This window comes from Sus scrofa, chromosome X (assembly GCF_000003025.6).
Source record: "Sus scrofa isolate TJ Tabasco breed Duroc chromosome X, Sscrofa11.1, whole genome shotgun sequence".
NCBI classification, from domain to species: Eukaryota; Metazoa; Chordata; class Mammalia; order Artiodactyla; family Suidae; genus Sus; species Sus scrofa.
Genome location: NC_010461.5, coordinates 84,815,184 through 84,828,166, shown reverse-complemented (window position 1 = coordinate 84,828,166; position 12,983 = coordinate 84,815,184). Strand labels below are relative to the sequence as shown.

At 43.0% G+C, this 12,983-nt stretch overlaps 1 protein-coding gene across 2 annotated transcripts in view; it reads left to right on the top strand.

The window, feature by feature from the left end:
* The window catches only part of TMSB15B (thymosin beta 15B), a 56,245-nt gene extending 43,643 nt beyond the window's left edge, over positions 1 to 12,602 (top strand). Inside the window, exons 1-3 of one of the 2 annotated variants that reach the window (XM_003135273.4) lie at positions 9,453 to 9,599; positions 10,972 to 11,084; positions 12,165 to 12,602. In XM_003135273.4, coding sequence (XP_003135321.1) covers positions 10,985 to 11,084; positions 12,165 to 12,202 — 138 coding nt within the window. In that variant the 5' untranslated portion in view covers positions 9,453 to 9,599; positions 10,972 to 10,984 and the 3' untranslated portion in view covers positions 12,203 to 12,602. Of the gene's footprint in view, positions 1 to 9,452; positions 9,600 to 10,971; positions 11,085 to 12,164 lie in introns of those variants that run through there. The other variant, XM_021080642.1, reaches the window with a different exon arrangement.

Genomic DNA, 12,983 nt, shown 5'->3' with positions numbered 1-12,983 from the left:
AACTTTGGAGCTTTCAAATAAAGCTGACATGACAAACCGTTTCCTTGCTTGGAGTTTCTCCAACAGACTGTAAGTGGGGAGGGCAAAATTGATCCCTTGATCCCTGGGAGACTTAAGTATACCCAAGATCTAGACTAATTACCTCACCTCATCTTGTCATCAGGTAGAAAGCCAAAACCACAGTTTGCATGGCTCACTAGGAATGAGATCAAAGACCCAGATAACTAGATGTAGAAAAGTGCCAAATAACCAAAACATGGGACAAACTAAGATATTTCTAATGCTACATCCAATATTCGAAAGATTAGTTTAATGTTGCTTATAGTAGCTTTCCAACAAAACCCAGTTTTTTTTTTATTCTCCATTACTACTAGGGCCTATTTTGTGGAACTACTTACATAATAAAGGGAAAAGGCAATTATTTGATTTTTTAAATATTACATTAAATAATGGTACTCTAACGATTGCTTACTTTGTGGTAAAATTTACTAGAAGAGTTTTATACACTGAATCTATCTATTTTCACTATTGTCTAAATAGAAAACCCCTGTGACTTACTTTCCTTTGAGGGAAGAGTGTTTTTTTCTTTAGTATTAGTCTTCTTCAGTTTTGACCTGTCAAACTTCTCCACTTCAGACAAGTCTGGCTTGTCACTCATCTTGACTAAAAGACTGAAAAAAACATTAAACAAATTTTACTAGTAGAACTATTATCACACTAATAGTAACAGCCAAAATTCTCACATTAATATCAATGTGTATTTTTACCTGCTGTTTTCAACAGGAAAATAGCAACAGATCTTAGAAGTCATGTTTTATCAGAATACTTTTTATTTTACATCATTACCTCATTTCTGATAGACAGTAAATGTCACTGGATCAGGATACACTAGAAACAAAGATGCTCTTGAAACACGGAGCCAATATGTCTGACTTAAAAATCACAGCAAAGGTAAAATGGAGGTGATAGAAACACATGAGCAGATAGGGATAGAAGAAAAAAATACTGTTTAACCAGTTAATTATTTATAATAGGAGATAGCACTATTGAGCATTTTTAGTTTTATTAAATTACTTTGGGGAGGCACATTTCTTATGAAGCAGCACACAAAAGGGGTAGCATAAATTAGACTAGTTTCTTTCCATTTCATCTGCCCAAAACAATAGATTATGGGGTTGCAATAAAATAAGGAATTAAATCCAGTCACAATTAATTAGATGTCTCACAATAGCTCCTTATGGCACTGGTTTGTAAATATTGTTAAGACTGCAAGCTAATTATGATTGGACTTCAGGACTTCAGCAGAATAGGATTAAATTAAATAGAGTTGATTTTAATTTTCACGTTTTATCCTTAAAGGGTGAGGCTAGAAGATGAGTGTCCTGTGGTTATTACCGGTTTGTTCAGAAGAGACCCTGAAATTGGAAAGCACAGCTCTCCTGCATGTGCCTGGCCCCAAACACAGCTAGTGCCCAGATTAGAACAGAGAGGCCCCCAAGCAGCCAGCCATCCCGAACATGCCTCCCTTCCATCGAGGTTACCTTAAGACCCTCCTTTGGTAAGTGATCGGCTGCCAATATCCAGGGGGTGGGGAAATAGGAACTTCAAATAAACAGAGCTGGGCGCATAAACCACTTTGTTAGCAGCAATTTGCTCACATTCAAAAATGACTCTGATCATTGCCGGAAGCTCAGCCTAACCTAATAGCCACAGGAGGGAGGGAGAGAAGGGCCAGCGCCAGAGCGAGGGCCCACTGCGAGCGGCCCCAAACTCCTTGTCCTCGCAGCCTCGGACCTGCAGCCACAAAGGAGCGGCCGCTCTGGGGGCTTCCCCTCCGACTTTTTAGGGACCGACTCAGGGAGGATTCAGCATCGTGCGCACAGCGAAAACAAAGGCTCGAATTCTCCAGGAGGCGCAGATACGAATCTCCCATCCCAACCCCCGCCCTTCTGGTTCCAGGAGAGCTGACACCCCTGCCCCGAGGCCACGCAGCCTCTTGTCCCAGAGTCCTCTGGCTTCCGCGGGGCCGCACATCCTCACCTGAAGGCTTGGAGACTGGGGAAAGGCCTACAGCTAGGCTGGGACCGCTCCGCACCGTAGACGAGGTTAGCCTTCCCGCGCGGAACCCTGCAGTTATAATCTGCTGGCAGGCCCCGCCCCAGACCCCGCCCTAGTCCTCTCCAATTGGCCAAGGGGTCCCAGACTCGCCTCCTCGCCCCACCCGCCGCTTTAGCCTTGCTGGGTCTGAGTCCGCTGCTGTCTCCCGTCTCCTCAAGACCTCACCCCTGCAACAGGGTCTTGAGCACGTCATACCAGATCCACCTCCCTAGACCCAATCCAAGCTCTCTCAGATTCGCCCAGGGATTGGTTGCTGGTCTACCTCCCTTGCTTCTCCCACTACTTTCGTCCTGAAGGTCCATTTCCCTTCCTCACTTGCTCATAGTAAGAGCCTCTATAATATAGAAGCGAGCACATCGTGCCCAGTTAGCTTTGAACATCCAAAACTCCAAGATCCAAGCTGAAGGAGCCATAATCAGGTCCTTTGGCTTTTATAGCCACAGGGGCCTAAGTATGCGATGACAACCAAATAGTGATTTGGAAGCGATGTTCGGTATTGTCTGTTCTAATTCTTAGCCGGTCATCAAGGAGGGGTGCTCATGGAGAGGGTAGGCGGTTCAGGGTCCTTCACCCCCACAGCTGGGCATTTCCGTGACAGTGGTGTGCTCCTATGTAAAGTCACATTTTCTAATTTCTCAACCACTGAACATGGTAGCAGTTAGTTTAGGGTAATCAGAGGAGAGTCTACTGAGGCTATTCATCTTGATATCTCCAATCCTGATCACTCTGCTTGGCCCACACTAAACTTAGATAAATACTTGTCTTTACTCTGGAGTAGTAAATCCAGGATAGAGCAGAATTTTTGGACAGCAGCACCACCCAGTGTCTATGTTAGGGGAGAAAAGTGAGGATCTGGTATTTACTTGAAAGAAGTAAATCTTCAAGGTCGTTTATTTTCTGGATATTCACCCAGAACCTTAGATTGATAAACTAAAATGGAGATAGGTCCGTGTCTTAGCTGCACCCCATATTTTCCACATGGCTCATTTCTGTGGTAGAGATCTACATAGATCCAAATCACTCTTTCCTCAAGCATGTCTCAGGCCTTCCCACTCTCTCCATTCCCTTTTCTATACTCTTGTCGCATGTTGTGTAATCTTCAGAGTTTTCTATGTTTGTCAGAGGAACTTTTAAAACTGAAAGGCACACTCATTCAACAAATAAGATGCATTGAGTATCTACAACATCCCTGACATTAAATATAACAAACACCAGTGTTCCACCACTCAGAGTTGGATGATGTTAATATTTAGGTATATATACTTTGTATTTTTTTAATGAATAGAAACATTACAGAAAAAAATTGAGGTTTATTGACTTTTACCCCATTTCCATTGCCCTTCCACTTGTCCAGGGGTACTCCTATCCTGAATGTGATATGTAGATTCTAGGCCATCATTACAGATTTATGTGATCTGTTTCCAGGAGGAACATGGAGCCTCCTGTGGACCTGTGTTCCAGGTGTAAGACTGAATTTCCACATCTCTTGGGATCTACGGGAAGTCCAGACACCCACCTCCTCCTCCCTAACACAAGCTCCAAAGTCTATCTCGAATCCATCTGCCTCAAATCCATCAGAACTCATCTCATTATGTCTATCCCCCTTTATGTGAGTCATCATAACAACCCTCAATCCCCAGGACACTGCTCAACTCCCATGTCCTAACTTCCATAAATGACCACATTCTCTCTTTAGTTCACTCAACACATCCCTTCCCTACTGCTAAAACACAATGCAACCTCAGTGATTGCTCTGTGTCTTCACCCTCTTTTCTTCTTTCTTTTTTTCTTTTTGGGACCGCACCTGTGGCATATGAAGTTCCCAGGCTAAGAGTCGAATCAAAGCTGCAGCTGCAGGCCTACACCACAGCCACAGCAATGCCAGATACAAGCCACATCTGCATCCTACATTGCAGCTTGCAGCAACACCGGATCTTTAAGCCACTGAGCAAGGCCAGAGATTGAGCCCACATTTTCATGGATGCTAGTTGGTTCTTACCCGCTGAGCCACAACAGGAACTCCTCACCCTCTTTTCTGATGTGCCCTTGTTTGTCTTCCCCCTGATAGAAACCAGGCTCTTCCCTGAAGACTCTGTGTGCCCTGAGGCCCACTCAATGAAGCAGATGATTTTTCTCTCCCACGACCATTATTTAACAGAGCCTAAATGTCTAGTGAATGTCTTCCTGTTTCTTATTGCTGCCTTTAGAGCATTCCTCTCCCACATGCCTCAAAACCTCCAGTTTTGAAGCTTGTGTCACCATCTAGCCTTCATTGTATCATCTACCAATCTTCAGTGCTCCCTCCCCTATTTCTCAAAGATTTTAGCTCCTGAAACTAGGTCACTTCCAACCATAGTAATTTTAATTCCTGCTGAGCTCAAAACTGATAATTTTGATACAAATTCTCTTCCATGACATTGTCCTTGACCCCACTTCAGCTGTTCACTCGCATGGCCATACCTTAAGCCTGTCTTTGAAACTATAGCAATTCCTCCATAATCTCAACTTCAAACATCCCTCCCTATGACCATCATCTCCCCTATTTTTCAGCTCACTCCCTTTGGTACCTGAGCCCCACCTTCTTTCAACCTCACTGGAATCTCCAATCCATTGATCTTACCACTCGCTCCCTTATTGTCTTCTCTCCCCTCCTTCCCAAGGTCAAATGTCATATTCAGTTTTAAAATCACTCATTGATATATACTCTGTGCTCTCCTGCCCCTCTCTCACTTTGTATTGCATCCCTAGCAAAATCATAACCTTAGCTAAATCCAAATACACCTCAAGGAGACCAAATCCACACAGCTAAATCTAGCTGGAGGAAAACACATAACCACAAAATTCAAAAACTGATCTTTCCCCAGTCTAGTGATACTCCCACATGATGCTGGGCAGCAGCAGTAATCTATAGCTACTGGTCAGCCACATGATACCAACCAAAACGCTTCCAACCATTCTGTACCCATACAGTCATTTGGTTTTTTCCCTTTCAATACAGTATTCGATAAATTACATGAGATGTTCAACACATAATTATGAAAGAGACTTTATGTTAGATGATTTTGCCCAAATGTGGGCTAATAAATATAAGTGTCCTGAGCATGTATAAGGCAGGTGAGGCTAAGCTATGATATTCGGTAGGTTAGGTATATTTAATGCATTTTCAATTTAGGATGTTTTTCAACTTACAATGGGTTTATCCAGGGGTAATCCCATCGTAAATCAAGGGAGGTCTATAGATCTTTCTCTCACACCAATTCAACAAATCGCTATCATCTCTCTCCCCCTTATCTCCAACATCATCAATGTTGTGCTATTAGATTATTTCTTATCTTCGCATAAATACATTCTCATTAACTCCACTCTTTTGTACCTGCTATCATCCCATTTCTTTGCTCCCCTTTGAAGCAAATCTCTTTTACAAATATATGTAATATGCATCTCCATTTGCAGTGTTTGACTGTGAATATTTGAAGGCATCATTTGAACCAGTATTTCTGGTCTAGGACCATATTTCCCCAGGCCTTCTACTATATATCAATCTGGTGTCAAGAGGGAGCCCCAGTCAAACTTCCTTCCCTAGCACTCCCTCTTCTCTGCCTGCTCTCCACCTCACTCACTCTGCCCAACTGTGGCCTCTCTGCTGTTCCTCAAACAAGTCACACTTACTGTTGCCTAGGGCTTGTTTGATGTCTGTTCCATCTGTTAGGAACAGATATCTTCCCTCAGATATCCACTTGGGACTACTCCTTCACCCTTTGTAATAGTTGGCTGTATTCACTGATTCTAACTTTTTTTTCCTTTCTCATTTGAACACATTCTGATCAGGCGTCCACCACCACCATGCCACTGAAATTGTTCTTGTCAAGATTGTTTATAACTTCCATACTGTTAATCCAGTGGTCAATTCTTTATTTTTTATTTTCTGCTTTTTAGGGCTACACCTGCAGCATATGGAAGTCCCCAGGCTAGAGGTCAAATCAGAGCTACAGGTGCCAGCCCTATGCCACCACCACATCAACACCAGATCCGAGCTGTGTCTGCAACCTACACCGCAGCTCAGGGCAACACGGGATCCTTAGCAGGGCCAGGGATCGAACATGCATCCTCATGGATTCTAGTCGGTTTTGTTTACACTGAGCCACCACAGAAACTCCCAATTATTACTCCTTGTTCTACTCGACCTATTAGCAGTTATTGGCATAGCTGATGAGCCCCTTCTCTGTAATTCACTGTCTTCTCTTGACCTCCCATTCACCTGGTTCCTCTAACCTCGGAGGCTGCTCCTTCTCAGTCACTTTTACTGGTTCCTCTTTTTCTCCCAAACCTCTTAAAATGGGAGTGTCCCTGGACTCAGTTCCTGTTCTTCTCACTTCTATCTGCACTCCCTTGATTTCTTCCAGTCCAAGGCTGCAAAGCCATTTCTATACTGGCAACTCTTAAATTCAAGTCTACAGACAGGATCCGTATCCCAAACTACAGTCTAATATACCAAATGCCTATCCAGGATCTTTACTCAGATGTCTAACAGACATCTCAAACTCAAAATGTCACAGATTGCATTCCAAATCTTTCCCCCAAACCTGCTTCTCCTACAGCCATCCCCATCTCAGGTGATGGCAATTCTATCTTGACATTATCTTGTACTCCTCCCTTTCTCTCTCATTGCACATCAGGAAGTCATTCTGTTCCTACCTCAGAATGTATCCAAAATCCAACCACTTCTCACCATCCCATTGCTACATCTGAGGTCAAATCCACTAACATGTCTCATCTGAATAATTGAAATGGCCTTCTAACAGATCTCTCTGCTTTCATTCGTGCTCCTCTATGGTGCATTCTCTACACAAAAAATTAAATGATCATTTTATTTTTATTTATTTATTTATTTTAGCCATGCCTACAGCATGAGGAAGTCCAAGGCAAGGGTCAAACCCATGCCACAGCAGTGACTCAAGCCACAGCAGTGACAATGCCAGATCCTTAACAAGCTGAACCACCAGGGAACTCCTAAATGATAATTTTAAAATATTAATCAGAAGTCCCTTTGTAGTTCAGAGTGTTAAGGATACTGTGTTGTCACTGCTGTAGCTTTGGTTACAGCTGTGGTGCAGGTTCAATCTCTGGCCCAGGAATTTAAGCATGCCCCAGGCATGGTCAAAAAAATAAAAATAAAAATAAATAAAATGTAAATCAAATCATTGTACTTCTCTGCTCAGAATCCTGTAAAGATAGACAGTTCCACTCAGAGGGAGGCCAAAGTCCCTACAAAAGCCTTACATTTTCAGCTGTAGAAGAGTCCCTATTTCTCCCACATTTTTGCAAATAAGTATTTTTAGATTTCTTTTTCCAATCTAATGGGTGAGCATCTCCCTAGTATTTGAATCTGCATTTCCCAGGTCATTTCATGAGGTGAGCATCATTTTATTGGTTTTTATGACCATACATATTTCTTATTCTGTGAATTACCTTTTGATATTCTTTACCCATTTTTCTTTTGACCTCTTAGTATTGCTACATGTGAGTGCTTTACATATTCTATATTCTTTTTTGGGTTGAATTTGTTATTAAAGTATAGTTGATTTACAGTGTTGTGACAATTTCTACTGTACTGAATAGTGACCCAGTCATCCATATACATACATTCCCTTTCTTATATTATTTTCTATGTGGTCTAGCCAAGAAACTGGATATAGTTCCCTGGGCTATACAGCAGGACCTCATCGCCCATCCTTGTTTTTAATTTATTTATTTTATTTATTTAATTTTTTTTCTTTTTAGGGTCGCACCTGTGGCACATGGAAGTTCCCAGGTTAGGGGTCAAATTAGAGCTGTATCTGCTGGCCTACACCACAGTCACAACAACATGGGATCTGAGACTCATCTGTGACCTACACCACAGCTCACAGCAACGCCGGATCCTTAACCCACTAATCGAGACCACATCCTCAAAGATACTAGTCAGGTTCATAACCTGCTGAGTCACATCAGGAACTCCCTGCCCATACGTTTAAAATGGAATAGTTTGCGGAGTTCCCGTCATGGTGCAGTGGTTAACAAATCTGACTAGGAACAATGGGGTTGCGGGTTCAATCCCTGGCCTTGCTCAGTGGGTTAAGGACCGGCTTTGCGTGAGCTGTGGTGTAGGTCAAAGACGTGGCTCGGATCCCGCATTGCTGTGGCTCTGGCATAGGCTGGCAGGCTACAGTTCCGATTAGACCCCTAGCCTGGGAACCTCCATATGCCGTGGGAACGGCCCTAGAAAAGCAAAAAAGACAAAAAAAAAAAAAATGGGATAGTTTGCATCTACCAACCCCCAATTCCCCATCAATCCCATTCCCCTTTCTCTGCTCCTCCATGCTATATTCTAAGTATTGGTGTGTAATGTATTTTGGAAAATTTTTCTGCACTCCTAATTTGTTAGTTTATAGCAAGTGTAACTGGGAGAAGCCTGTTTGAGAAAAAACGACTTTTGATACACATGCAGCTCTACTGGTGGGAACCAAATATAAGAAAGTATCCTATTAGGCACCTTTTAAAAAGATTTTAAGTATAATATATATATACAGAAAAACAGACAAATCTTAATTGTATATCTTGATGAATGTTCACAAAATGGAGAGACCCACAAAACCAGCTCCCAGATCAAGGCACAAACACCATTAGGACCCCAGAGCCTCTCTGGTGCCCCCTTTCAGTGATTATGTCCAAGGACAGTAACCCTTCTCCTGAAATTAAGTTTTATCTCTCTCTTTGTTCAGTGGTTGAGAAATTAGAAAATGTGACTTTACATAGGAGCACACCACTGTCACGGAAATGCCCAGCTGTGGGGGTGAAGGACCCTGAACCGCCTACCCTCTCCATGAGCACCCCTCCTTGATGACCGGCTAAGAATTAGAACAGACAATACCGAACATCGCTTCCAAATCACTATTTGGTTGTCATCGCATACTTAGGCCCCTGTGGCTATAAAAGCCAAAGGACCTGATTATGGCTCCTTCAGCTTGGATCTTGGAGTTTTGGATGTTCAAAGCTAACTGGGCACGATGTGCTCGCTTCTATATTATAGAGGCTCTTACTATGAGCAAGTGAGGAAGGGAAATGGACCTTCAGGACGAAAGTAGTGGGAGAAGCAAGGGAGGTAGACCAGCAACCAATCCCTGGGCGAATCTGAGAGAGCTTGGATTGGGTCTAGGGAGGTGGATCTGGTATGACGTGCTCAAGACCCTGTTGCAGGGGTGAGGTCTTGAGGAGACGGGAGACAGCAGCGGACTCAGACCCAGCAAGGCTAAAGCGGCGGGTGGGGCGAGGAGGCGAGTCTGGGACCCCTTGGCCAATTGGAGAGGACTAGGGCGGGGTCTGGGGCGGGGCCTGCCAGCAGATTATAACTGCAGGGTTCCGCGCGGGAAGGCTAACCTCGTCTACGGTGCGGAGCGGTCCCAGCCTAGCTGTAGGCCTTTCCCCAGTCTCCAAGCCTTCAGGTGAGGATGTGCGGCCCCGCGGAAGCCAGAGGACTCTGGGACAAGAGGCTGCGTGGCCTCGGGGCAGGGGTGTCAGCTCTCCTGGAACCAGAAGGGCGGGGGTTGGGATGGGAGATTCGTATCTGCGCCTCCTGGAGAATTCGAGCCTTTGTTTTCGCTGTGCGCACGATGCTGAATCCTCCCTGAGTCGGTCCCTAAAAAGTCGGAGGGGGAAGCCCCCAGAGCGGCCGCTCCTTTGTGGCTGCAGGTCCGAGGCTGCGAGGACAAGGAGTTTGGGGCCGCTCGCAGTGGGCCCTCGCTCTGGCGCTGGCCCTTCTCTCCCTCCCCTCCTGTGGCTATTAGGTTAGGCTGAGCTTCCGGCAATGATCAGAGTCATTTTTGAATGTGAGCAAATTGCTGCTAACAAAGTGGTTTATGCGCCCAGCTCTGTTTATTTGAAGTTCCTATTTCCCCACCCCTGGATATTGGCAGCCGATCACTTACCAAAGGAGGGTCTTAAGGTAACCTCGATGGAAGGGAGGCATGTTCGGGATGGCTGGCTGCTTGGGGGCCTCTCTGTTCTAATCTGGGCACTAGCTGTGTTTGGGGCCAGGCACATGCAGGAGAGCTGTGCTTTCCAATTTCAGGGGTCTCTTCTGAACAAACCGGTAATAACCACAGGACACCTCATCTTCTAGCCTCACCCTTTAAGGATAAAACGTGAAATTAAAATCAACTCTATTTAATTTAATCCTATTCTGCTGAAGTCCTGAGTCCAATCATAATTAGCTTGCAGTCTTAACAATATTTACAAACCAGTGCCATAAGGAGCTATTGTGAGACATCTAATTAATTGTGACTGGATTTAATTCCTTATTTTATTGCAACCCCATAATCTATTGTTTTGGGCAGATGAAATGGAAAGAAACTAGTCTAATTTATGCTACCCCTTTTTGTGTGCTGCTTCATAAGAAATGTGCCTCCCCAAAGTAATTTAATAAAACTAAAAATGCTCAAATAGTGCTATCTCCTATTATAAATAATTAACTGGTTAAACAGTATTTTTTCTTCTATCCCTATCTGCTCATGTGTTTCTATCACCTCCATTTTACCTTTGCTGTGATTTTTAAGTCAGACATATTGGCTCCGTGTTTCAAGAGCATCTTTGTTTCTAGTGTATCCTGATCCAGTGACATTTACTGTCTATCAGAAATGAGGTAATGATGTAAAATAAAAAGTATTCTGATAAAACATGACTTCTAAGATCTGTTGCTATTTTCCTGTTGAAAACAGCAGGTAAAAATACACATTGATATTAAATGTGAGAATTTTGGCTGTTACTATTAGTGTGATAATAGTTCTACTAGTAAAATTTGTTTAATGTTTTTTTCAGTCTTTTAGTCAAGATGAGTGACAAGCCAGACTTGTCTGAAGTGGAGAAGTTTGACAGGTCAAAACTGAAGAAGACTAATACTAAAGAAAAAAACACTCTTCCCTCAAAGGAAAGTAAGTCACAGGGGTTTTCTATTTGAGACAATAGTGAAAATAGATAGATTCAGTGTATAAAACTCTTCTAGTAAATTTTACCACAAAGTAAGCAATCGTTAGAGTACCCATTATTTAATGTAATATTTAAAAAATCAAATAATTGCCTTTTCCCTTTACTTATGTAAGTAGTTCCACAAAATAGGCCCTAGTAGTAATGGAAGAATAAAAAAAAAACTGGGTTTTGTTGGAAAGCTACTATAAGCAACATTAAAACTAATCTTCGAATATTGGATGTAGCATTAGAAATATCTTAGTTTTGTCCATGTTTTGGTTATTTGGCACTTTTCTACATCTAGTTATCTGGGTCTTTGATCTCATTCCTAGTGAGCCATGCAAACTGTGGTTTTGGCCTTTTCTACCTGATGACAAGATGAGGTGAGGTAATTAGTCTAGATCTTGGGTATACTTAAGTCTCCCAGGGATCAAGGGATCAATTTTGCCCTCCCCACTTACAGTCTGTTGGAGAAACTCCAAGCAAGGGAAACGGTTTGTCATGTCAGCTTTATTTGAAAGCTCCAAAGTTAGTCAAAATTCTCTGAAAGGGCACACCTCCCTAATTGTATAGTGATAGATAAATCTGAGAAAAATTCTTCACTTGCCCCTGAGTCTCAGAGTAATCCAAAGGAAAAAAAAAAGGGCAACAGCAGAAACCTACCTCTCAAATGGGAAAACCCCACACAGTTGAGTCTAAGAAATTTTCAGTTCATTAATTTGCACACACACATACCTGACTGAATTTAGTGCCTTGGCATTCTAAATTTAAGGAAGATGTAGCAGCAGCAGCCTCCAGTGACTTGGCAAAGAAGTCTTTTGGAAAAATGGAACTTAGTCTTAGGAAAACACAGTGCAGGATCTGAGCCATGACTGTAATTTAAACACCGCAGCTCTCAGCAACGCCGGATCCTTAACCCACTGAGTGAGGCCAGAGATTGAACCCGCATCCTAATGGATACTACTTGGGTTCCTTACCTCTGAGCCACAACGGGAACTGCCCAAACTACTCTCTTAATGATTGTTTGTGTTTGTTTTCTTCCCCAGCTATCCAGCAGGAGAAAGAGTGTGTTCAAACATCGTAAAATGAGAATCTTCTCCCAAGAGTGAATTTCAGCATTGCTTGAGTGTCTTGATTTTTGGCTTGTTTTGGTAAACCTTTGTGTTGTGGAGATTTTAGACATCTTCTGATGTCTTCTCACCTGTAATGCCTGGCTAAGAGGTCAGGGGCAGCCAATGTTCTCTTACATTCATTTTAAACCATCTGTCTCCAGCTGACAGATGCTGTCAGGAATCTCACCACTGATAACCTTTGTACTTTTAGTTCTGGCACCCCCTACAGGATAAGCCACTTTTAACTTTCTACAGTTGTTCCTTCTGTTGCTTTAAAATCTTCATAAAGTTGCATGCTTTTGCAGCTTCTCATGGTTTATTTTCATTTCTAGTGGAGCAATAAAATAATAAATATAATCAATCTGTTTATAATAGGCTCCTGTGGTTCATTCCTGGGTGAATCTTTTAAGGCATGAAAGTATGCAAGGTACCTTTCAGCCAAATAAAAATGGATGCAGGAAAGCATCTAGATATGGAATACCTGCTAATGTTAGCAGATTTGGCACATGGGACAGGCATCAGGCACTCCTCTGTCCAGATCAAGTGGGTCCTGACTTGGGGATTGTGTGGCTGAACCATACTAACTCCATTTTTTTCAAAACAATAGCCACACTAATGGCATATGGAAGTTTCAGAGCCAGGAACTGAATCTGAGCTGCAGCTGCAACCCATGCCATAGCTGCGGCAATGCCAGATACTTTAACCCACTGTGCAGGTCTGGGGATCTAACCCATGCCTCCTCAGGGATCCTAG